Here is a 25,443-nt window from a genome sequence, read left to right as displayed (position 1 = left end):
TTAAATGTTTTTTTTTTTAAATGACGTGTTTTGTCTTTTGATTTAAGTCCATTTTCATTTTAAACCATTAAAATCAGATTCAAATCATATAATTCTACTTTCATACTGGTACATTCAACCATTATAATGGAAACCTTAAAATCATGCACAATTCATCCCTTGTTTCTATTACTTAATCATGCTGTCGTACATTATACATGCTATTGTTTTTATATGTAAATTCTTGGAGGCAAGATAAAGAACTTAAACTCTCAATGTTTGAAACATATTTGGTGAATGTTTTTATTACACTGCAAGAATAATCAGAAAGAAAAAAACACATCATGGTAAAGTTTGGAAACTGCAAATTCATATATGTTTTTCAGACGCTTCAATCTACTGCAATCAGAAATCTAAATAGCAGACAACAAACAAAACGTTATAAATTGAAAATAAAAAAAAATGTCTTCATATTCCTAAGGATCAGGTCCTCAATTACTCAAGAAACCGAGGTTAGAAAATGTTCCAGGTTTTGACAATGACTTAGGAAAAGCATAAGAATTTGTGGGATGGCAAATCAATACGTTTTTGCAAATTATATGGTAGAAAAGCAATCTTTTAGAATGCATTAATTTATTCAGAAAAGTAGGTCTGCAAAATAAGTTATAACACCGACATTCAAGATTGAAAAAAAAAAAGCTAACTGTTAAGCACAGAAGTAGTCTAATCATGGTTTGGGCTTTCACAGCAGTTACTGATAAGGGATTTTTTTTTTACATATCCTCCTGAATACTAGAGAAAAAAAATTTTGTCCAGTCAACATCCACCAAAAACAAACAAACTACAGTTGAAAACTACAATTAACATTTGGCTTTTCAATGTCTTCTGTAGATACCAAAATGAGTTAATCTAGTGGTGGTTTAGAAATGTCCTCTACAGAGGAAACATTTGCATTGCAGTTAGTCAGGAGGATAAACTAAAATGATAGGACTCTTTTTAATAATCAGATCTAGGCCTCACATCGTCAGGAAACATTTTCAGATGAAAAAATAATGGATTATAAAACATTTCAACTTGATCAAGAAATACAGGCTTAAGGTTTTATCTCTCAAGAATCTGCAACAAAGATCTAAACCTTAACACTACTCTGCAAAAGAACACTGTCTGCTCTTAAATTTAAATTATTCTAGAGTAAATATATCTACCGGTACTCACTCATAATAGTAATATGTCAATGTATTTCAGGAATAAACATCTACCATTTACCTCATCTAAAAAGACAGAAAATTGAGCAGCTATTAAAATACTAAGCTAATCAAAATTGCAAACAAAGTTGTTTTTGTCTTTCAAACAAACTGCAGCATCAACATAAAAAAGGCAGAAATTGGATTTGTTTCAAATACAGCTCAGTGTGAATAACCATGTCTAAATTTGCAGCACCCTGGCTTCAGCGGGTTAGTTTCAGTGCAGTAGGATGAACATCACAGATGTCAAACCAGCGCTCATCCACCTCCTTGTGTGGCAGGAGGCCATTTCGAGGCAGATAGGGCCGGCGCCAACGATCGCGGCTGCCCACCACTTGCCAAAAACGCGTGTCCTTGAGTAGAAAGACTGTGTTGTGGGTGTAGGAGAAGTAGGCAGCATCAATGTTGCCATCTGGATGATCTCCATTCTCCAAAGGAGGGAAAACATCTCTGATGTTTTTGGGGAAGCCTCTTGCCAAGCTGTTGGCGTCCACATTGAAAGCATACACCTGTTTGAATGAATAGTTGTTTTCTCTCTTAGATAATGATCAATTTAATTAACTCAGATGTTCAAGAAAAGCTGAGTTGCTACTCTCTGGATTAAGGGGAATTTTTAAGACCTATGGAATAAACACAGACTTCAAACCTTCCTTAATAACAAATAACACAGATTACATGTTACAGACTTTCTGGTCACTTTATTAGGCACATCTATCCAACTGCTAGTTAACGCAGATTTCTAATCAGCTAATCACATGGCAGCAACTCAACTCATTACAACCGAGGTACGCAGAAGAGCATCTCTGAATGCACAACACGTCCAACCTAGAGGCAGATGGGCTACAGCAGCAAAAGACCACAGTGGGTCCCACTCCAAACAGCTAAGAACAGCAAACTGAGGCTACAATTTAGACAAACTCACCAAAACCGGACAATAGAAGATTGGAAAAAACATTGTCTGGTCTGATGAAACTCCATTTCTACTTAGGATAGTTGGGTCAGATTTTGGCGTCAACAACGTGAAAGAATTGATCCATCCTGCCTTGTATAAACGGTTCAGGCTGGTGGTGGTGGGGTAATGGTGTGGGGGACATTTTCTCGGCATACTTTGGGCCCCTTAGTACTTCACATGATTCCAACGCCACAGCCTATCTAAGTATTCTTGCTGAACCCGTTCACCCCTTTACGACCACAGTGTACCCTTCTTCTGATGGCTTCTTCAAGCAGGATAAGGCGCAATGTCATAATGCTGTAATCATTTGACTGGTTTACTGTCACCAGATCTCAACCCAGTAGAAAACCTTTTGGATGTAGTGGAACTGGAGATTGGTATTATGGATCTGCAGCCGATAAATCTGCAGCATCTGTGATGCTATCATGTCAATATGACCAAACTCTCTGAGAAATGTTTCCAGTGCCAAAAGGGGGTCTAAGCAAAGTCTACCTAATAAAGTGGTCGGTAAGTGTATAACTGTGGAGATTTAGGTTTAAATAGAGACATGACAAATAAAGTAAAAATACAACTCATTTCTGTCATTTTCCATTAGTAAATGTAAATCTGCCCCACTTTAACTCTTTAAAATGATTTTTTTTTCTGATCTCCTAAAACCTGAAGGATTTGTGGGCCCCTGTACAGAAGTTTGATTTGTGTAAATTGGTTACCAGAAATAAGGTAGTCTTACTAGAGTGTTTTTGAAGAAGTAGATGTGCGAATCCCTCCTGTCGTAGAAGGCGGTGTCGACAGGGCTGGGAACACCAGCGAAAAATTCTGAAATTGATCTTGGATATTGACGACCATCAGAGTCCTCTCTGAGCACCTGGTCGTTGTCGTTATCGTACCTCCAGAACTGAGTACCTGCACGTGCAAAAAGACGAATAACTCTCACAGAAGAACATTTGAGTTACTGTTTGATTGAGAAGAAAGTGATGTTGACCTTTAAAGAAGTACACAGCATCTTTTTTTCTGGACCACACATGCACATGCGCGTCCACGCCATCCTTGGGGAGCCCATGCCAGCCGACCGGCAGAGGGACCGGGTCGCCATAGCGGGTTCTGTTGTTTCTGTTCTCGTACAGCCAGTACCAGCCATCTCTCATGAAGTATGTGTTGAAGCGGATTAGCACTTTCCCATGAGGCGTCTTCTCTTTTCTGATCCAGTCGAACACAGTGTTGAACCGACCCTTACAGCCTCCTACAGTCAAACATAAAGAAGTGAAGAGTCTCTGCTTCTATACCTGTGTGGAACCACTAGATGGTGCTACAGTCATGTACCGTAGAGATGCTGAATGGCTTTTCTGTCAGTCCAGTCCATTTCAAACCCTGATTCTTGGGGTAGATAGCTGGGCTGCATTATAGACCCAGGTCTGTAGATGTGAGGTAACCCCAAAACGTGGCCAATCTCATGAACTGCAACCTGATTAAAATAAATAGAATGTGCATTTTTCTTTTTTACCAGATCTGTGATTACTCCTTGTTTGGGAAATTTTAAGCTCACCTTGAGGAGGCTGATGCCATTGCCAGCATTAGGGGCAGTAAAATGCTCATCATCATCAAAGTGTATATCACCAAGGAACCAGGCATGAGCAAACTCTTGGCCGGTGCCATCAAACTTCTGATTACACCCCAGATGCCTTCCTGAGTGGAGAATGGATAATATATGCTTTTAAAAAAAAAAAACTGAAAGTAGAGTGTTTGGGGGGAAAAAAGCAGATTCTTGTGGAAAAGACTACAATATTTTTGCCTTTAACAGACAAAATTATCCTTCAAAGATGCAATGTTAACATTTTCGTGCCTAAAGTGCCTTCACGTCATGACTGATCTTTGAGCTGCCTCTCAATTTCACCTGTCAAAGTTCTGATAGCCATTTTAAAAACATAATGAAACTAAGATTTCTGCCAAGAAAGAAGTTAGTTTAAGTTTTCTTTTGCATTGGCTGAAGTCTACCTGTTCCAAAGCCCAGCTTGATGTCGATTTCCTCCAACGGGGACCGAGTGTCCTCCACAAACTCCAGTGGCGACACCTCACTCCACATCCTGAAGGCCAGCCTGAAGACGTACCTCTGCTCCTCAACGGTCAGCTGACTGCTGTAGCCTTCTCCGATGAGCCTCCACCTCAACAGTCTCTTGGAAAAGGCCACATGTCCAGTTTCTCTCAAGCTTCTCTTCCGACGACTTTTGGACACAATAGAAGCAGGATGCTGCTTTCTTTGTCTCATTGATTCACTGTCATTTAAACTCATTTGACCACCTATACTGGGGTCAGAAGAGTTGTCTAAAGTGGTGAAATTATCCATGTTTGTGTCATTATAAATGCTATAAAAAGAACTCTCTGTGTCATTGAAGCTCAATGTGTCATCTTCAGAGGTATTAGTCGGGGCACGTTTCATGTCCATTGCTGTGTCATTGCCTTTACTCTCATTAAAACTCTTATCGGGATTAATTTTATTGTCTGAGTCACCGCCCTTGTCAGGTGAAATGAGGCCGTTCAAGTCCTCCTCTTTGTCCGGGACGCCACATCGTGGCTTGTTCATGGCAGCTTTGGTTGCCTCATCAAACAGTCCAGTGACAGGAAGACCTGAGAGTCTCTGGAATTCTTTAAGTGCTGAAGTAAATACTTGGCTCTCAGTTTGGCCATCCGCATCCATCCTTTGAGTGACATCCCTTGAATGGGGTGAGGTGGCCCCTTCTTGTATCGTTTCTTGGAAATCCTCCGGAAAATCTTCACTGATCAGAGTTTCTGGGTCCTCCGGCTGCATCTCCTCCCAGTTAACCGGTTTGAGGAACCCATACCTGGACAGAAAAAGCTAAAAAAAAAAGAAGTTTTAAATGATCTAATGATGGAAGAATTAAGATAAATAAATAAACATACCTCTGCTTTGTATATGTCTGTTATAACAGGGGCACTGGCCGAATGAAGAACATCTGAATGATCCCGAAGATGGAAAATCTTTTCTCCAGAAACTAAGCAAACGTGTGCCAAAAAAAGCAAAATGATCCGCTGGAATAAAGTCAGCATCGTGACGTTGTTTCTCCTGAAGCTCAGCACGAAATTACCACAAGCCAGAAAGGAGTCGACCTTTTTAAACAAACCCGGAGTCTCCTGACTCTCTGAAGGTCACCCACTTTTTTTCATTGGTGCGTGAAAAGTAAATCAATTCAGCTGAACTCCATGGAAGTGTTATTCGTGCTCCAGTAGTCTTTAAATAAACCCTCAAACCTCTACTTTTACGTGGATAATAAAAGTTGTTGACCCCTGTTTTAGTTGGGACACACAGGCACAAAGCAAATATTCATCTTTAAAAAAAAAGAAAAGAAATAAACCTTGGAGAACACAAATGTTTAATTTCAAAAATACACTTTCTTTAGGCGTTTTTCACATAAATACACTCAAATTCTGGGCTTTTTGACCTCTCGGAGTCAAACAGCAATATTTTTTTCTGTGTAACACAACATGACATTTATGAATAATGCAAAAACACTGAAAACAGGACAGATGTAAGGTTGCAGGTTGATGTGTGGTCACATCAGAGCCTTGGATATCTCCGCTGCAAGGTGTTCGGCTGTCGGCTTCTCTGCAGTGCAGCTCACACAAAGACCCTCGGCAGCCATTGCATCTCTCGTGGTAGGCCCTATGGCTGCAAACTGGAAACAAAGTGGCTGATAATAAACTACAGACCTCCAAGATATGCATTATTCACATCTTTTTGTGTCTGTCGGCATGGAAACCGTACCTTTATTTGAGTCCGCTGATCGCCTGATAGCCTCAATATTAATTCCAGACAAAACTTTACTCCTGACGGACTGAAAAAAGCAACGCATGCTGGAGTCCCCTGTGAAATCACAAGTCAATTATGCTTCTATATTTTAAAAAGTTTTTTGTTTTTAAACATAAATAGGGATGTTTTACCTGCTCTGTGAAGAAATTGTTCAGATTTCTTTCCAGATCGGGATGTTCGGAGGTTTGATAGACAGTCAGTGTCTCCAGGGGAACTCCTGCAAACAAAGAGCATTAAAAGGTGGCAAAATCAGATTTTATAATTAGTGTGACCCCCCGTGGGGATTGGTTCATGTCGAGTGTTTTTAATTTGTAAGGCACAACTGGGAGAAAGGCTTACCCTTTTCCCTCAAAGCCGTGGGCAAAACTTCTCTTTTGATCGAGCCGCACGGGAACAAGAACGGAGGAATGTTTGTGTCCTCTCCTAAGACGGGAATCAGTTACAAGAACACGTTAGTCACCAGAACAACTGAAAAAGCTGTATGGAAAGAGATTATCAGTGACTGGAGCTTCAAAAAAAAAATAAAAATCCCAACATACTTTCAATGATGACACGTGATAGGACCTCTGCTGTTCCTGTGTCTTCTCCTAAAGGGGTCAGACCCAGATTCTGGACTGAACCGGGAAAACAAACAGGTAGATACGTGATAGCGAATAAGAGGATCTTGTAGGAGAATGACATTAGAAACACACAAAGTTCTGAACCTGACATCCCTATTTGGGCTCACAATCACCTGCTGATTATATCAGATCATTACTGCAGCCACAAATAAATAAATAAAAACTTTATTGTACCAAAAAAAAAAAAACACAAACTCTGTCTGGCTAAAAGGAAAAGTCACAAAGTCAGGCCTTTAAAAAACCAAAACAAAAAAACCAACACTCTGATCCTCTTTTGATCTATTTTTAGAAGCGTTCTTTAAATTATGATTATGCAGTTTTTAACTAAAATAATAAAAAACACCTGTGCTGTTACCTAGTTTCTGCAGAGTGGCAGAAGTTCATTAGACATGAACTCTTCTTTAAACATTTTCTAGACTGATCCATGTTTACAATTTGAATAAAGAATTACTCAGAAGTGCAGTTTTAAGTTTAATTTCTTAAATACATGGTCTTCATCAGAAAAACGCCACAAAAACATGTTAAAAACACCATTTTCATTGGAGTGGGTCTATAATTTTGAAAGCATTGTTTATTTTTTGTAACATTCACAACATGTGGAACTTTTTTAGTTTAACCAGAGTTCATTCATACATTTTGCTTGCCAGTAAATATATTAATTATTAAAGACTTCTTAAACAGTAAGTTTATTTGTAGACATTTTCTATAGTTTGCAACAATTTTTGTTAAGTTTTGCTTTCTTTTTTGCTTTGTCTTGCTTTTTACAGACTTTACAATGTCACGTTTTCTTATAAGCTAGTATGAACAATTATTTTACCAGTTTTACATAATTTGTCTCAGTTTAGTTTAAAGTTTCTTTTGAGGTTGTCATTTAAGTGTAATACATTTTTTGATGCACTAATGATTAGTTTCAGTTTTTAACACTGAAACACTTCAAGATAAGACATTACTGACTTCCTATCATTTTTTTAAATGAGATTTTACCAACTTTTAAAGGGATCTTGAGTCATGTTCTGCCCCGCCTTGAAATACAGATAATTTTTTTATGTACATTTTTTTTTTGTATCTCTAGGTTTGGGTCAAAGGAAGGACAAATTTAAGGATTTTTTTTTACCTGCTTCCTGTATCCCATTAAAACACACAAACACCAACTAAATAAGAAATAAAAAAAGGTCAGCTGGTGGTAAAAGTGGAGCAAACATTAGGAACATCTTGCACCTGGTTTCCTTTCACCTTATTCTTTTCAAAGTGTGTGGCAGCAAACAATTACTTGTGCACAATTGGCTCTAAAGCCTCAGATCACTTAACATAAGAGTGTGAGCTCCATGTGCCTGGCACACTCGGCATATATTTGGTTTTCATGGATCGCAAAACACCCTAAAAAGAAAAAAACCTGATCACTCACCTAATGCAGCGGTGGCCTTTCCAACCACATAGATGGGTTTGGTGTTCCACTGATCTCTCAGAGACTTGTTCCACTCTATAACAAGAGATGATTACATGTTACATCAATTTATTTGAAGTAGTAAGCCTAGCAGAAGAACAGAAATGTTAATTCTATTTGTGATATTCTACCTTCTTTTCTTTTTTCTGCGTCTAAGCACATTTTCACAGCCTCCACTGCCCTGGGGCTAGTAAATATAAGGCCTCCATGTTTTTCTGGCTGAAAAAGCTGAAAAAGAAACAAAAATCATAAACAATCGATATCTAATAACTTCAGGTATAAATATATATGTAAATATAATTGCTTTACCTTATCAGCCAATGTGTTTAATGAGACAAATTTAAATGACAGCACTGGAATTAGTGTAGCTTTGTGTCCATGTGATGCCAGCTCCTTCAAAATAAAATCAAAGAAATATAGCCACTATAATTAATGCAGAACTTTACCAGAACACTGAAACCTGCATCTACCTTAAGATATGGATCAGGTCCAGAAGCTTCTTCTCTGGGCTCTTTCAGAAGCAACACGTGCATTCTGGCGATGTCCTTTCAAAAATAATGGTAATATAAACAAGGGAAAATGCTAGAAAGACAGTTGGGACTCGCAGAACTGCAGAAAGGTTTAGGATCTGATTTAGCTAAGCTACACCCTTGAGCTGTTACATGCAGCCTCCTGATAACGAAGCTGCTGAGTCACGGTTAGAGGGTTGTTCATTATTATAAACACAAAACCAATTTATTGAGATACTTTGTTTAGTGCCGATGGGTAACTCATCCTCGGAGTCGAAGTGTTTACATTAGCAAGAAGCAGCAGATGACGTAGGCAGCTCCAGTTAGCTTCCTGTTTATGTGAAATGTGGGTGACATTTAGGTAATTACTCCATTAATTTACCCTCAAAATAGTAATAGAAACAATGCAAAAATAAATAATAATAAATAAAAAATAATAAACGCAGTCAGAGTTGTTTTTAGCGACGAGGTCCTATCAATCATTGGGTATGGTGGGGGGAGCTACAAAGACCAAACTTCTTCATTCACTCAACAAAGTTCTTAAAAAAAATTGTATTCTATTTACACATGTATATTTTTTAGATATGTATTATATTTTAAACATCATAGTGTATTAGATAAGTTAACTGTTTTAATTAAATTACATTTTAAAAAATTCACCCCCCAGAAACTGCAGTGGTATTTTCCCATTTTGCTAGTGTCAAACCGGATCCACTGGCAGCTGACATGAACGGAGTCAGGAGCCGTAATGGCGGCTTCCCGACACTAGTTTCTTTCCTGTTTCCATCGACTAGCTCCGCCTACTTCAGATGACACACGCGTGTTTCATGGTGCAGCATGGCGTCCTCGGCAAAAAAGAGAGCAGTAGGTTTGGGTGAAAACCCAGAGGAAAGCGAGAGTTCTGATAAGAATCCCGAGGATGATGGGGATTCCGAGGAGGAAGAGGAGGACAGCGACGCATCAGAAGAAATTAACGAGGTGAGTTATGGCACCAACCCAGACTTGTTAGCAAAGCCAGTTAGCATTAGACGCTAGCAATGTCAACAGATGGTTGATAATCTGCTCACATCATGTTTTGGTTTTTACATAGTATCTTATAAATTATTTTCTCCCTTTTTGTTTACACCTTTTCAGGAAGTCACCGTGGATTTTGAAGCTCACACCATGTCAAACAACGACTTCAATGGCATAAAAAAGCTGCTGCAGCAGGTTTAGTGTAGTCTTTATCATTGGTTAAGGCTGTAGGGGGTGTTATAAAGCTTTCACTGATGTTGCTGTCTATGTTTGGATCTAGTTGTTCCTGAAAGCTCATGTAAACACATCAGAGCTGACAGACATGATCATCCAGCAGAACCACATTGGAAGTGTCATCAGGGTATGTTCCTCCCTCCCTCCCTCCCATTCATTCATTCATTCATTCATTCATTCATTCATTCATTCATTCATTCATTCATTCATTCATTCATTCATTCATTCGTGGCTTTAATTGACAATATCTTGGTTCACCACTGCTTTAGCAAGCTGAGGTTCCAGAAGACAGTGATGATGAAGATGCAGATGAAGTGTTCGGTTTTATTTCTATGCTAAACCTCACAGAGAGAAAGGTAAGAATTTATTTATCAATGGGGGGAAAATATGATTTTTTGTGTGTGTTTTTAACATTATCCTGATGATGGGAAGTGGGGATGGGCTTACTCCACACCAACTCAGAGGGGAATTTCTAAATAACTACTGCTGCTCTGCAAAAACTATGTTCTAAAAAACTATTTTTTCTTTTAATTTTGACTAAAAATCTGGCGTCCATCATTCTTTTCAGGGTGTGCAATGTGTGGAGGAAGTGAAGGAGCTGATTTTGGAGCAGTGTGAGAAGAACGCTCCTCATGCTCTGACAGAACAGCTTGAGAAAATCTTCAATGACACCAATAAGCCCGTTGGGCTTCTGCTGAGTGAGCGTTTTATCAACGTACCCCCACAGATCGCCCTCCCACTGCATAAACAACTCCAGTCAGTTCAATTTTAACTTTTTTGACAACCTAAATCTTGTATATTGAAAATATTTTCAGGAGCAATTTTGAAATGTATTTCATTCAATTTTAGGGAGGAGATAGCTGACGCTCAGAGGACTAATAAGCCCAGTGGGAGGTGCCACTACTGCGTGATGATTAGCAAGACCTGCAAAGAAGCATCTAAGAATATCCAGTCCAGAGGAGGAGTTCCTAAAGAGGACTACATGTTTGTCAATGCTGAGGAGGAATTTTTTTATGAGGTAAAAGTTGCAGAAATGCAGAACAGCAAATCAAACCTCCTCATAATCATCTGTCACTGTACATTCCTTCGCACTTATGGAGGGATTTTTGTACCATTATTCCACACGCAACACTCACTGGTTTGATCGTAAAGCTTTACAAATTGTGTGTGCTCAAAAACTTTGAGCACATTTTGAGAAAAACGCACTTGAAACTCAAAAATATGCTGAAACAAAACAATGTTTGATCTTGAAACTGAAAATCACAAGTCAACTAGTCAATCAGCTCAGAGACTGGATCTGCGAGCTAATTGGATCAGGCTGGATCAGGTTTGGGCACGATTGGAATTTCTGACCACTCAATGTCAACCATCATGTCCATGTCTGTGATTGGCTGGCTTTCGGGGCACATTTGTAACGCGGTGCCCTACTTTGTTTCGAGCGCAGAAGAGAGAAATTCTCCCAAGTGAAAACTGTTTTGTTTGTACATATTTATCTGTTTGAAGACTAAAATTGTGTTTGTACACATTTTTGTCTTTCAAGTGCATTTTTTCTCTCTTAAGGTACAAAAAGATTATTTGACCGCACAAAATTTTATCCTCAAAACAGTGAGTGTTGCGCTTGGAATAATGGCACTAAAATCACTCCATACCCAGTCAGTCACTCCAAACAGATTGCACACGGCTAATTGCCATGTGCGCTGCGGTGCCGTTAACTGCGAACACAGAGTCAACAAACTACTTTATTTTAAAAGTAGCTTGCGTGTTGAAAGTGTGGTTTTCAGCTTCTGTTTCATCTTCAACAGGAAGCACTGTTGAAGTTCCATTACTCGGTCCAGGAAGAGGCGGACTCTTGTTTGAGCGGCAGGTGGTCATTCGACGACGTGCCCATGAAGCCTTTCAGAACAGTGATGCTGATACCTGCAGACAGAATGCCCGCCATCATGGACAAGCTGAAAGAATACCTGACTGTGTGACGCAGCTCACGAGTCCAGACCACTGCAGGCTCATGAAAACATGGTTTCATTTCTATGTACAGAATGGTTTTGACCATATTTGTTGCAAATGTTTTACTAAAGCTGAACTATTCATGCTTTTATTATAGTTCCTCAGCATCAAAATTTACATCATAATTTCACATTTTTACAGAACTGGTTGGAAAAACTGCAAAAAAAACTTTAAGACTCAGATACGGTTTTATTTTCCTGTAATATTTTTGATTAAAAAAACTTGTCAACGACTCTAAATGAATAAAAAGGCAAAGCAAAAAAATGTTTTCGTGTTTCTTACTGCATCATGTTTTTTTTTAGCACTCCAAAGTTAATAATAATCCGAAAATGACCTCAGAAGTCCATTTTACTATAATCTGGATACATGTTGCAAAGTTGTAAAGAAAAATAATTTCTGCTAGCATTCGGTTGACTGACCAATAATTTTGACTATAATGCAGACAGGGGGTGCTTAAAATACTTAAACACATTATTTAAAGCCATTTTTTATGCCCACAAATTAAAATCACTTTTTTCATAAGCAGAAAAAACAATTTACAAGTATGAGACGTGAACATACAAGAGCATTAGTTTACCCAGCTGGAGGTTAAATGGTGAAAACTGCCGCCTCTGTGGAGATTGAAACATGTTTTGTACAACTTGGGAGTATTTTTTCAGGTCACTGAATCGCACATCTGTCATGGCTCTGAGTTGCAGCTGCGCAGCTGTTTGCATCGCCGCTCATTCTTGCAGTTTGGGTCTTTTCTTTGCAGTTACTGCATCCGTCTGAGTCCAGCAGAACTTGCAGCATGTCTTTGCTCTCACTAGGAGGCAGATTGTAGAAGTAGTACAGCGGTGCCATTTGAAGGAACCTAAACCAGAATATAAACAATGAGAAACAAAGGTGATGGTGGTAAAAGCACTAAAGCTATGGATGGATTTTCAAACATTTGACTAAAACGTTTCAGATTTAAGCCACAAATAATCTGCAAAAGAATCGGAAAATGACGCAGACTTACATTTGAGGGGAAATTTCCGAGGCCGTTTTCATGCAGTTGTTTTCTGACAGGGTGTACTCATTGAAAACCACCCACTCTGGAAGCCCCAGCTTGTGGGACTGAGCCCCATAACAGGAGAACGGGTGGACCTGAGCCATGTGCTTATGGGACAAAATAAAGTAGTTGCCCGATCCGTCCACATCTCGAGCAACCTAAAAAAACAAACAGATTTGTTCGTTTTTTTTGTTTTCCATTTTGGTTGGATGGGTTTTATTATTTTTTTGTACCTGCATGAAGAATCCAGCCAGCAGAGCCCTTTTAATGCTGCAAGTGTTTGTCTTGGTTCCAAAGGAGGGTTCTGATATTGGAAGTTCGATCCTGTTCAGTGTGTTCATCAGCTGTGACCTGATGACGTCGGCCGTCTTCAGGGCAGAATGATCCAGAAAATAGTTCTGACACCATTTTTCTGGAGTTATGTCTATGAATTAAACCAAAAGTTTGTCCTTTAAAGCCCAACAACAATCCCAACTAAAGGAAACCATCAAAACTCTTATTAATTTCTTCAAAATTCTGACTTTTAAAAGAAAGTTCTGCTTTTTTCTAAGAGACGTTTGCCCCAAGAATGCTATTTTTGAATTTTTTTGAATCATAATTAAAACAGACATCAATATTTTAAGTGTTTCACAGTCAATTCTCAAGAATTAAGTTCTTAATAAATGAATTTAAACAGTTTGTTGCTGCAAAGCTGAGGAGATGAGGAGAAACCCTCACCTTCAAATGTTGAAAGTAAAATGTTTTGAATTCAAAAGTAGTTGATCAATTGTCTTACATGGTTCCCTCTGGCTTTGTTTGAAAGCGTTGTAGATGTTTATGAGGGTGAAGTGATCGCCTTCAGGGTGCTGAAACTTTCCCCGGCAGCGGGCTGCTTCAAGGGTCGTCCCAGAAGATGGCTTCAAAAAGCAACTTGGTGCTTAATGGATAAAAAACAACAACAGAGGATTAGGAGGGAAATCTAACTGGGATTGTAAAAGTTGGGCTGATGTGATGGAAAGTGCATACCTGATAGCATGGCGGCGATTGTCAGCATCTCACTCACACAGTCGAACTCGCAGGACGCCAGCACAGCTTTGGCCATCTGGGGTTCCAGAGGGATTTCAGACATGATGATGCCAATTTCAGACAAGTTTCCATCATCGTCTAAGGCGGCAAGGTAATCCAGCTCCTCCAAAGCCTGCATTAGACTCTCTGGATCTACAACAGGACATGAAATGGCAAAACTACTAAAAGATTAAAGAAACTTTGTGTTTGTAATTATCTCAGCTGGTTTGTGTCAAAGAGGAATAAAACAGTTTGATGTCACTCAAACACGCTCATAAAAATAATCATCATATAATTTGTTTGGCCTGATTTTTTACTTATTCATTTTCCAGAAGTGTTGTGTAATCTGTAATGAGTTTGTTTCTGTTTTGTTCACGTTCGGCTGGGTTTGAGCTCTCAGACAAAAGGACCCGGCTGAGCTGTCAGCTCAGCTAAAGCACAGAAGACCGGGCCCAAACAACTACACACAGCAAATTCATCGCTTTCTTTGCCAAAAAAAATAAAAAACAATAGTAAGGACCGCCTTATTCTAAAACTCTCTTGTCAAACGTCCTCTGAAATCACCTGGTCTATCAATGAAACGACACTGTCCAAGCCCTGCAATCTCCATCCTCTTCAGGAAGAGAGCTGTTGGTGTGAAGTTCGACTCCAGGATCTGTGGGGGGTTTTCCGTCAGGCCATCCTCAGAATACAGGCAGAAACATTTACCTGAGAAACACAATTTAGTCAGGTTTAGACCCCTTCTGAGATTTACCTGGCAGGATATTCTGGAAAACCCGATACCTGATGGTGCAGAGAGCTGTTTACGAATGTCAGCCTGACACAGACTGATGGGCTGGAGGACCTCAGAGTAAGCCCTCACTCTTGGATTATAAACCTTAGGATAGAATAATGAAACCAATCAGAAAAATGTATCCCTTTGATGCTTTTATGCTCTAGAAACTGATCATTTACCATTTTTTTCTGGAACCCCGTATCAACGACAAAGCTCACAGACTTGGGGATACACCACACGTCCTCCCATTGCTGCGTGCAGAGGAAAACATTCCTGGACTTTGTGGAGCTTGATTGCTCAGTCAGGAGCTCTCGCTGGCTCGAGCACAGGATGACAGGCACCAGCTGGTCCAGCTTTCCTCTCAGCCTTGAGCTCTCGCTCTGTAGGATGCTGCATGCCCTAGACACCTCCTATAAAAAGAGTGTTTAATCAAAATTTTCCGGGTGAAGCTTAAAGGAAAACCTTTCTCCAAAGACATCTTTTACCTCAGCAGAGGCAAAAAACACAAGAACGTCTCCACTCTCTTTGGTCCGATGGATATCCAGCACCAGCCTCAGCGCTGAAAAGAAGTAGTCTTTGCTGCTGCAGTTGCTTTTGACCACCTCAGCAGGTGAGGCTTCCAGACTGATGAGCGGGATGCTGCCGTAGTGTCTGAGAAGCTTCTTTGTCATGTGGGGAAGAGTGAGAAGCACAACTCGGAGCTCAGGCCGCTGCAGCAGGATGTCCTTGAGGAGACCCAGCAGTATGTCTGTGCTGACTGTCCTTTCATGGGCCTGGTCAATAAGAATAACTCCGTACTGCTCCAGGAAAGGGTCTGACATCATCTCTCTTAGTAACATGTCATCAGTGTAGTACCTGATGGAGAAAGAAACCCAAACATTATGCTAGATTTGATAAGTTATTACACAACATATCTTCAGAATGGGTTTATTGGAATTCCTTATGCAGGAACTGGCTGCTTAAATAGCCCCTTTTTTAAAATAAATAATTACAGAAACCTTGAAACTTTAAAAAGTAAAAAAAAAAACCTGAATAAATCTGAACTCTCCATGAAACAACAATTAAATAGTCACATAAAACATAACATGAAATTGAAATAGATGCAAAATATTAGAACAACAGGATTAATTTCTTAATTAAGTAAACATAAAGAAACCTCAAAAACCTCTGGATCATGCCTGCTATTAATATAAAGATTTTTTTTAACTATATATTTTGTATTATTATTATTTTTAATTTTTTAAGCAGAAACATAATTATATGTGGGAGTCCCTCAGGTTCCATTTTTTAACCACTGCTTGATAACCTGCACACATATATTTTTACTAACAAAATTGTACATTTATCATAATTATGGTGACCACTGCTTTATATAAAGCGTGTCTGAACCAAGTTATAAAAATAATACAAATTCTGCCGGAGCACTTGCAGTCCACTTGCAGAGCAATACATCCATGTATGTTTTTGTTTTCCTTGTGTGAGCTGGAATGCTTTTAAAATAGATCAAAAGATGACTGGAGTGGGACTTTAAAGGATGCAGACTTAGTGATAAACCATCGGACACTAAATGGATTCAGATGAGAGCAGATGATATTAAAAAGAGCCCATCTGCAAACCTCAAAACGGTGTCAGAGGAGCAGCAGGTCTCCATTGGAATGGTGTAACCCACTTCATGGCCTATGTTCACGTCCATTTCATCAGCCACGCGTAGGGCCAGATCCACCGCCTGCTGCTTGTTGGTCTGCGTGCACGCAACCATGCCATGCTGATACTGTGCAGACAGGCAGAACTCTGCACACCACTGGGGGACCTGCAAGACAGAGTTCTTGGTGTGCCTCAGAGGAACGACGACACATGCAATGTTTAGCATCAACTTAAGTCATCCTGTCAGGATTAAATGCACACAGCAGAACAAACAGACGGCAGATATGCTGTGGTAATATTTGTTTGTGTGGCAAAATTGCTTTGGCAGCATGCGGCGGCTCCAGTGAATCAGAGCTTAGCAGCACTGTCCACTAACAGGCCTGATGGAGCCTTTGTGCAGCCTCACAGAGTCAACAGCATCATGTGCTGAGCTGGGCCGCTTCTGTTCACATGAGCACAACTCAATTTAGAATTATTTCAAATCAAAAATCAGAGGGCTTTGTGCCATCAGATGGATACCAGATTTCTGCAACTACTTCTATATAAAAAAAAATGTTATAGAGTCATAGTGGAGGATTTTGATCCAAACAGGAGATAAAAATGTTTCTTAAGAGACATTTAAATTTGATCAAAAATCTAAATCAATTAACATCCATTCTTGTGTTTACCTGTGTACTTCTTCCACTTTTTGCAGTTGCAGACACAACCACCAGCTGGTTGTTTACCAGAGATTCCTCAAACTGGGACCTAACTTTCCAGACGGGCAGAGTCTTCCTCTTCTTCAGCAGTTTGTAGTAACGAGAAGAAAAAGGTAACCCATCAAACGGATTTAGCTCCAGATCACCTCCAAAGCCGGCGCAGTCCTCACCCGGAGATTCCTCACTGTCAGCGAAAAAGTCTGCGTCCTCTGACGTAGACATGACACAAATAAAACAATTAAGTAAAAAAGAGGTTGCTTATGGAGCAAGAAAAAAAAAATATGAATGGGAACTAAAGAAGTGCTAGAGCCATGGAGGCGAAGCTGTTTGGAGGAGTAAATGACGCACCGCACGCACCAGTGCGTAATTTTCCGCACGCGTGCGCTCCCACGTGTTCCAATCTGCATAGAGCTGGAGTCTGCTGTGATAATCTGCTGGACATCATCCACATAATCACGTGTAACTGAATGTGCGATGTATATTATGCATAAGCATCATTGTAAGGCGTAAACCTTACTGCTAAAATCTTTTATTTTAATTTTTTGGGCACGTTTTCTTTCCAGTTCTTTGCATGTTTATCATGTTTTACTACATTTTATTTTGCAAAGTTGAAATCTTTTGATGATAAAGTTATTGTCTAAACAGGTATATTGACTTATAGTTATCCTGGTTGCCAAATTCTAATTTTAATTAGTTTTAATTCAGATTTAAGATTACAAAATGACCACAAAATGATTTTTATTTGGACCTTAAATATTAAACATTTATAAAATAACACATTTTATATGCTAACGCAAGATGAAATCCTGCATAATCATCACATTAAAAAAATTAGAAGCGTACAAAAAAACTTGATTTCCCCATCATGACATCAGTTAAAGATCTTTTTATCTTAATGTCATGATAATTATAATCATAATTATTGTTTATGGAATAACTTAATCAAAAAAATGAAAGAGATCTGAAGCCTGCAGACCTGCAGACATGCTTGATAAAAAGAAGTGTTGCAGCTCAATGACTAAAAGAAAGAGTCTTACAGGATAAGCTGTCATTGAGAAGCAAAACTGGGAGCTTCTGACCCCAATTTCCATAAAGCAACAAAGGAGATTGAGGTCAAAGATGACAGGATCTCTGGAGGAAAAGAAAACAGAGGAGGTCAGTTTCTCATCAGAAGAGATTCCTCCCCGGAAACCATGCAGCCTGCGATGTTAAGGAACTTCGCTGAGTCCAGCAGAATCAGAAGAGAGGGAAGAAATTTGTTTGAATGGAAGAACTCTGTTTAAAAGTCACACAGTAGAGATGAGAAGCACATACTCATGCTGACTTGTTGGCTCAGCTGAGTAAGGTGGATCTAAAAAAAGTAGAGCCAGCTGGCCTTTAAAATCCCATGGAGCGGAGCGCAGAGGATAGGCCAAACCTTTCAGATTGAGGTCTTTGCTACACTACACAGTTCCAGCTTTTTCAAAGTCCTGAAAATTCAGAAGAAGGAAGCAAAGAGAAGCTGGAAAAAATACCATCGTGCAGCAAAAGTAAAGATGAAACCTTTTTCTTTCACATTTTTTTGTTGTAAAGTTACACAAACATGAACGTGAATTCCTTATCTCACAAAGAAGAAAAATTCCAATCATGGCATATGAATATCTTGACGGCTCTCTTTATGAAGACTCTTCAGATTGATGTTGTATTCATGTAAATGAGCCGCGGATAAACCAGCTTCAACTTAAACACTGAGCTCAAAGAATGATGCCTCAATTCAGCTGTAATCCAATGAAGGCTTCCCTTCATTAGTCAGGGGGATGAAGCTTTTGACACCTGCAAAATCCTCCCTTATTCTTTTGGACAAAAAATCCTTCAAAAATATCCCTTTTTACAGTCGCGATTCTTTTCTCAATGCTAAATGCAGTTGTGGTTCTGTTTTGGAACAACCCCACAAGGCATCCCGCCTACACACAGTGTCTTAATAGGAAAAAGTTTGACTTCTTTTGGTTTCTGCAAACAGGCTGTGTCTACATTTTGTAAGAACTAGAAACCAAAATCCATCAATTTTCACAACCAAACACACGCTCGCATGGACAAGCAGGGGCAATTTAGAGTCATCAATTATGTGTTTGGACTGTGGGAGGAAGTCGGAGTACCCGGTAAAACTCAGACATGCACGGGGAAAAACATGCAAACTCCACACAGAAAAGTCTCAGTCAGGATTGAAACCAGGGCTGTGAGCTTGCAAACCAAAATACAAACCTAAAACTTCACAAAAGAAACGTATTTATGTTGCACATGCTGTTTATTGTTGCTAAAGAATGCATTGTTGTTGTGTTGAGGTGGGGTTGGACTGGAGATGGATAGTAGCTTGGAGATAAATCTAGAAACAAAACACCTTTTCTCTTGTGAAAATAACGTATTTGTGCATTCATTCATTCATCTTCTAAAACCGTTTTGTCCCGTTCGGGGTCACGAGGCTGCCGGAGCCCACAAGGGAAAGGGACATCCTGGACAGGTCACCAGTCTGTATTTGTGCACCATCACCTAAGAATAAAAATAATAAAACAAAAACGAGTCTAAGAATCTTGAATTTAAATTAAATTCTCTTTTTGTGCAGCCAACAGTTCACGATTATGGTTTCTCGTGTCTACCAGAGGCAGAGGCAGCTCTAAAACCCTTCAGAAGTCCCTTTAAAGACCCACTCCAATCATCATTGGAGCTATGCTAAAAGTTTTCCGAGTGGTCTTTTAATTATGATTTTTCTGCAAAGCAGCAGTAGTTCATCAGTAATTTGCCACTAAATTGTAAGCAAGATTGTTAATGCGGAGTAACCCCGCCCCCCTTCCTGTCACCCATCTGCTTATATGGTCTCCTGCTAGCTTTAACCTGCCAGCTCGGACGAGGAAAACAGACTTTCATGGATCTAGTCGTCTGCAAGTGGATGCATCAGAATGGAGCGTAGCGAGGAGCTTGTGGCCCGCACAGCATAAAAGCTTTCTTCATCTGCTGCTGATTCACGATTTAAACAAAGAAATATTCAGAAATGTGGTTTTGGGCTGAATTTTCTTTACGTGTCCTTCGTCATGAGAAAAATGCCACAAGAGCATGTTCAAAACACACAAAAACAAGATATTCTTGTAGTGGGTCTTTAAATTGAGACAGTATGAGATCAACATTCAAAGAAATGACTTTTGCTTATTCAAAGACAAAAGATTGTTTTGCACATTTCAAAAAAGCTTCAGCGAAACTTCAAATCAGCACAATCACAGAAAAATGTAGGAATCATCTTTATTTCATAACCTTAAAGAAAGATAATCAAAGCAACAATTCATATGAGATTGTTTTGTTGTTGGCTTTATGATCTAGATACACAAAATGAAAAACAAAACAAAAAAAGGTTCCACTTTGGCTGAAATATAATTTTAAAAAAAAGTTCTTCTTATGATAAAGATTCTAGACGACAGTCACCAATGTAAAGATAATAAAACAAGAAAAAAAGAGATGTTCCTTATAAAAAGCCACTTTAAAGGTTTGAAGCAAAGGCGCTAACAAAACCATGATTGTGTTCACACTGACAAATACTTTGTGTACCTGCTCTTTCCCTACACAACACCAGCACCACTCTAAATGCATTTTGTGGGAATAAAACTCAACAAATGAAATTGTGTTTCAAAGATTTTTACTAATACTTGTGCATTAAAAAAAGCCCACAACTTCACATTGACACTTGACTTTTTTTTGTACACATGTGGCATCACAGAGTCCTTTGTAAAAAAAAAAACAATAAAAGACGAGGACGCACTGATTTAGGAAAACACCTGTAACACAAGACAAATACAGAAGAAACATTCAAAGATGCGACTAACTCCAGCTGCTGTGCATCATCACATTCAGACACAGAATTAAAAAGGCAAAGTAAACAAAGCTAGTGCATTATAATAAAGATGAGAGTATCAAAAGTAACAAAAGTCCTTCATATCAACCTAAACACTCGTGGAGAGTAGATGCGTCTGCAGGAGGTGTTGCTGAATGTTAAAATGTGTCTGCAATCCAGCAGAAGTTACTTTCTACTGGATTTATGAGTTTTGTAACCCAAACTAAAGTGATTTTAACGACTGGAGAACACATTCAGATAAAATGAAGGGTTGGCTGTAAAGCAGCAGATGTCTGGCGGCTCGGACGACAAAACGTGTCAGTTTCAAGTTCAGTTAAGTATCATTAAAAAAAGATAAAAATCCATCTTCAAACACATGTAAGAAATGTTTCCATGCAGACGTCAGTGAACCCAAAGTCTATGATGCTGGAAAGAAAATCCTTCAAAAGTGTTTAAAGGAGTTTACCATCCAGCCACATATATCTGGCTCATTTTTATGATGGAGTATTAAGGGCCACCATAAAATTAAAAAAGTTAATACATTTACAAGAATAAATTCCTAAAATTATGAAAAAAAAATGCTATGATAACAAACTTGTAGAATTATGAGGAAAAGGGTCAATATTTAACAATAAAAGAGTTATATATTCATAAGTTATAAGTTAATAATTTACAAGATTAAAGCTATAAATTTATGAGGCAAAAAGTACCGGTAAGTTAGAAACAACAACAAGAGAGCCAATATTGCCTTTTAGAATGAGAGACATAGAGCACTTTTTAAGCAGTTTCTTCAGCATTGGTTTCACAAATAAGGAAATCCTAAGTCTTTTAGTGAGTCAGGATTGTTTTATTTGAAAAGGAATTTTCAGGTAACTGGGCCTTTTTCAGATGAAGATTCTTGACCCACAAGGAGCGGATTTCTGGCGGACGCGGCGTTTATGCTGTCGGGACTATAGTTGCAGAGGTCCAACCTTTTTCTCATAATTTTAAGACTTTTTTCTTGCAAATTTTATGACATTTTTTCATAATTTTATGACTTTATTATTGTTAAATTATAACATTTTTTCTCATAATTTTATGACTATTCTCATAAAATTACAACTTTTTTCTCATAATTTTACCACTTTATTCTAAAAAAATTACAAAAGTTCTCATAATTTTTTGTCTTTATTTTTTATAAAATTACTACCTTTTTCTTATAATTTTACAACTTTATTATTTAAAAATTATGACATTTTTTTCTCTTAATGCTATGACTTTATCCTCAAAAATGTATTCATTTATTGTTATTTTTTTGGTGCCCCAAACATCATACATTTTTGATCTGCACGTCAAAGTTCAGATCTTTAAGACAATCGTATTATTTTGAAAATCAACAACCTCTCATCGTTAAACTTCCTGTTAGATATGAAGTGCAGACAGGCTGGCCACTTGAGGATTAGTTAGAGATCACCAACAGCCGCCTGCGCTTCCTCGCGACCATCATCTCCTGCTTCCGTGCGGCTGTTTCAAGTCTTGCCAGACCAGTTTGAAGATGCTACAGACACAACCCTTCGTCGGCCATTGCACAACACTCTCTTCACTTTTCCCTGTAAAACAGATCCTTAACATTGCAATGAACTCCCTTTGTTTAAAAACGTTTACAGGAACTTTTGCAATTTTACAATTTCCTTCCTTCTGTTACTCACATTGCAATTATCCATCTATGTGAAAAAAAAAAAAAATTAAAATGCTACCATGTGGAAAAAGTGTCTGGCACAGTGCACTGGGTGGTAATAAATACAGAATATAAATACTTTACATGTACCTGAGCGCAGACTTGTAGCACCGTTTAGAGACAGAGCACCAAAGGGACATGGAAAACCTCACAGATACCGTCACTTTTCTTAAGGTCTTCAGAGTTTTTATAGTGCAAAGTTTTTTGTGTGTGTTTGTAAAACCAACATGTCCCTTTTAGCCAAAGTCTCAGCTGCTGTATTTAACATTGGCAATGATGCAAGGCTTTGGTCGTATGGGAGGATGCTTGGGACTCGGCCTAAAGAGGTCAGAAACACAAAACCGTTAGCAGAAGTAATTCAAAGTTTAAATGAGAATGTGTGGGGATGGTGGGGGCTCACCTGTTGGGATGTGGGGCAGGTCGTGCAGGTTTTGATGCACCAGGTAACGAGGCAGAAAAGGAGGAGCCCCTGTTACCCTGTCCAGCAGAGGGGCTTTGCACCAAACGAGAGCTCCTTGGATCAGCGGGCAGGGGTTTTTGAGGAGGACTGGGCTTCTCTAGGTCCTGTTTGAAGACATTTTAGAGTAGTAACTAAGGATTGCCACCAGAGGGCACTCACAGATAAACTCTTCCATTTTATGTTTGCTTTTTGTTCCTTTAGGCACCAGGCATCCCAGTCACAGCAACATGTGATGAGAAAAAGCTATCATGTGGTTTAATCTCCTTTAGAAAACACAGAGTAGAGATCTGCAGGCAGAAGCTCACAGCTCAACCTGACAGCCAAAGCTGCAGCGACAAAAGCCACCTTGAGCGACGCCCAAACACTTCCCCACTGCAGATGAAAGTCAAATGAAAAGAAAAATGTGTCAAATGACGTGAAAAACAGCTTCACCTGAGCACGGCTGACCCTAAACCTCACCACCCGAGGGGGGCGGTGATGCTTCAGAGCCCCCAGCAGGGAGCTTTCACTTATGGTTAATGTCGCTTGTCAAGATCCTGGAGCTGCTGCAAACAGCTGCTAAAGATACCGACGGTGAAGTCCACTGCCAGAAGGATTCACTCTCACATTTTGACACTGAATAGGAGCAGATGAGAGGATCGACTTCCAAAAGTCTAAAATACTGCCAAGAGCTGCTGCCCGACACCTATTCAATGGGCATCTGCAAATCAGGAGGTAATTCAAATGAGTCTCTTCCGACAAATCTCGCCATATAAAGGGTTGCAAGCTATATGTTATCTTATAGGTGCTGAATCGTTTTGCTGCTTCAATATCTCTCCAAACAAATGCCACGAGCCCTGATTGTTTTATGTCTCATTTGTTAATAAATCTTCTTCTTCTTTCTTGTTCGGCTTTTCCCATCAGGTGTCGCCACAGCGAACGAGTCGCATGGTAAACTTGGCAATGTTTTACGCCGGATGCCCTTCCTGACGCAACCCTCTCAAAGCAACCGTGCTTGGGACTGGCACAGAAGTAGAGAAGGGAACAGCGAGCAGCCCGGATTAGAACCCTGGTAAATTCTGGAGAAATTACAAATTTTATTCTTTATTACATGAAGCAACAAACTTTAGTTGAATGAAACACAGAAATGTTTGTTTTTGTATCTCTCATCTGTGATTAGTAAAAATTTCTATCCGGTTTTAGTTTACATAAATTTATTTATTGGATTTGGTTGAAGATTTCACCCAGCTAAACCATATGTTTGGACCCATTCCAATGAAAATGGTGTTTTTAACATGCTCGTGAGGGATTTTTCTCATGACGGAGGACATTATTAAGATAATAATGGTCAAATTGCATTTCTGAGCATTTTCTTTATGGAGCATGGAGCATTTCCGATGGCTTGAGAATCAAGAGCGGATGAAAAAAAATGCCTACCTGAAAAAGATTGTATTTGTGACGTAGAAAATAAGCTGGGTGGGCCACAAGCTCCCTGCTCCGCTGGACTCTGATACATCCACTTATAGACGAATAGATCCATGTACTGTATGTCTTTGTTTTCATCATCTGAGTTGGCATCTGGCTTTAAACTATACAGCTGGACAGCTCAATTATTGCACACCATTTTTGTTGCACCAGTAATGTTATATTGGGGGTGTGAGAGGCTGCAAGCTAGTGGGAGAGAGTGTAAATCAAAAGAAGGTGTGAAATGGAGAGGGACATGACTGCAGACAAGATGGCATCTGACATAATCGGCTGGAAGTGAAAAATATACAGTTTTACCCCAACCCTAATCCTAAGCCAAAAGTGATGAAAATCGTAAAAAAAAAAAAAAATGCTTTCAAAGCTTAAAACCGGAAAACTGGAACTGTTAGGGTGTTAAGATAATTTGTTTTCAGCAATATTGGAGGATTCAAATGTCTTCAGCCAGGCCCTTCTGGGGAAGCTTACCCGGCGCCAACAGTCCCGCCAAACGCTCAGAGATAAATTTCCAATCAACTCCTGCCGCTCTGCAGAAAGTGTGACCTAGAAAACGGCCGAAATTTGGATTTTGCCTAAAAATGGCATAATCATAATTAAAGGCCCACTGGGAATGCTTTTACAACAGATCAAAAGGTGATCAGAGTGGGTCTTTATTCATTTCTTGATGTCAACTTTGTGTTGGATTTTTGCACTTCTAAAAGGTTAGACTATTTGTATTGTAATTTTCTACCAATTCTGATGAAAACAAACACTTTCAGGAAGGTTGAGCTGCACTCAAAAACCTCTGAGTTCCATGCAAAATCTGAGGACTAAACAAGATTACTGCAACATGTTTGCACAATAGGAAGAAGGTTTTTCTTTTATTTATTTTTTTACCCCTGGAATGCCTCTTATAGCTGTGGGGGGCTGCAGGCTGCCTCAGCTGTCATTCA

At 39.2% G+C, this 25,443-nt stretch overlaps 4 protein-coding genes across 5 annotated transcripts in view; 1 reads left to right on the top strand and 3 right to left on the bottom strand.

The window, feature by feature from the left end:
• Positions 1-274: 274 nt before the first annotated feature.
• On the bottom strand, positions 275-9,293 carry LOC101165599 (matrix metallopeptidase-21). The gene is made up of 17 exons (XM_020711920.3): positions 9,232-9,293; positions 8,533-8,607; positions 8,372-8,455; positions 8,194-8,290; positions 8,024-8,098; positions 6,538-6,612; positions 6,338-6,421; positions 6,130-6,215; positions 5,954-6,052; positions 5,746-5,864; positions 5,092-5,254; positions 4,168-5,026; positions 3,719-3,858; positions 3,496-3,637; positions 3,158-3,415; positions 2,906-3,078; positions 275-1,732 (listed from the first exon to the last, which is right to left on the bottom strand). The coding sequence occupies exons 1-17, from the start codon at positions 9,259-9,261 to the stop codon at positions 1,427-1,429; spliced, it is 2,865 nt and encodes a 954-aa protein (XP_020567579.2). The 5' UTR covers positions 9,262-9,293; the 3' UTR covers positions 275-1,426.
• bccip (BRCA2 and CDKN1A interacting protein) lies at positions 9,286-12,089 on the top strand. Its single transcript, XM_004080445.5, has 7 exons — positions 9,286-9,549; positions 9,706-9,780; positions 9,866-9,946; positions 10,089-10,175; positions 10,388-10,575; positions 10,669-10,837; positions 11,622-12,089. The coding sequence occupies exons 1-7, from the start codon at positions 9,409-9,411 to the stop codon at positions 11,790-11,792; spliced, it is 912 nt and encodes a 303-aa protein (XP_004080493.1). The 5' UTR covers positions 9,286-9,408; the 3' UTR covers positions 11,793-12,089.
• dhx32a (DEAH (Asp-Glu-Ala-His) box polypeptide 32a) lies at positions 11,620-17,483 on the bottom strand. Of its 2 annotated transcripts, XM_078938016.1 has the most exons (13): positions 17,375-17,472; positions 17,188-17,226; positions 16,988-17,098; positions 16,292-16,485; positions 15,161-15,530; positions 14,855-15,085; positions 14,684-14,777; positions 14,465-14,608; positions 13,862-14,053; positions 13,632-13,772; positions 13,090-13,280; positions 12,824-13,014; positions 11,620-12,676 (listed from the first exon to the last, which is right to left on the bottom strand). In XM_078938016.1, exons 4-13 carry the CDS (start codon positions 16,432-16,434, stop codon positions 12,484-12,486), a joined length of 1,890 nt encoding a protein of 629 aa, XP_078794142.1. In that variant the 5' UTR covers positions 16,435-16,485; positions 16,988-17,098; positions 17,188-17,226; positions 17,375-17,472; the 3' UTR covers positions 11,620-12,483. The 2 variants fall into 2 exon arrangements, with proteins under 2 accessions (XP_078794142.1, XP_011486564.2); XM_011488262.4 differs by having other exon boundaries at positions 16,988-17,226; positions 17,375-17,483.
• Positions 17,484-20,273: 2,790 nt separating this feature from the next.
• The window catches only part of adam12a (ADAM metallopeptidase domain 12a), a 100,443-nt gene continuing 95,273 nt past the window's right edge, over positions 20,274-25,443 (bottom strand). The window contains exons 22-23 of the mRNA XM_011488263.4: positions 22,991-23,154; positions 20,274-22,908 (exon numbers count right to left, since the gene is read on the bottom strand). Of these exons, the coding sequence (XP_011486565.1) occupies positions 22,839-22,908; positions 22,991-23,154 (234 nt within the window). The 3' untranslated portion in view covers positions 20,274-22,838. The remainder of the gene's footprint in view (positions 22,909-22,990; positions 23,155-25,443) is intronic.

This window comes from Oryzias latipes, chromosome 19 (assembly GCF_053564925.1).
Source record: "Oryzias latipes strain Hd-rR chromosome 19, Olatipes_Hd-rR_3.1".
Taxonomy (NCBI): Eukaryota; Metazoa; Chordata; class Actinopteri; order Beloniformes; family Adrianichthyidae; genus Oryzias; species Oryzias latipes.
Note: the sequence above shows the minus strand (reverse complement) of the source record. Positions and strands in the feature narration are given on the sequence as shown.

Bases quoted from the DNA above. Each gene is read 5' to 3' on its own strand.
- bccip (XM_004080445.5), top strand. From the start codon at position 9,409: ATGGCGTCCTCGGCAAAAAAGAGAGCAGTAGGTTTGGGTGAAAACCCA. The intron at 9,947-10,088 runs GTATGTTCCTCC...CCACTGCTTTAG, and splicing joins ACATTGGAAGTGTCATCAGG to CAAGCTGAGGTTCCAGAAGA. The intron at 10,176-10,387 runs GTAAGAATTTAT...CATTCTTTTCAG, and splicing joins TAAACCTCACAGAGAGAAAG to GGTGTGCAATGTGTGGAGGA.
- dhx32a (XM_011488262.4), bottom strand. From the start codon at position 17,468: ATGTGGATGATGTCCAGCAGATTATCACAGCAGACTCCAGCTCTATGC. The intron at 13,773-13,861 runs GTATGCACTTTC...TTATCCATTAAG, and splicing joins AATCGCCGCCATGCTATCAG to CACCAAGTTGCTTTTTGAAG. The intron at 13,281-13,631 runs GTAAGACAATTG...TTTAATTCATAG, and splicing joins ACAAAGCCAGAGGGAACCAT to ACATAACTCCAGAAAAATGG.
- LOC101165599 (XM_020711920.3), bottom strand. From the start codon at position 9,261: ATGGGAAAATACCACTGCAGTTTCTGGGGG. The intron at 3,638-3,718 runs GTGAGCTTAAAA...TATTTTAATCAG, and splicing joins ATGGCATCAGCCTCCTCAAG to GTTGCAGTTCATGAGATTGG. The intron at 3,079-3,157 runs GTCAACATCACT...TTGCACGTGCAG, and splicing joins TGCTGTGTACTTCTTTAAAG to GTACTCAGTTCTGGAGGTAC.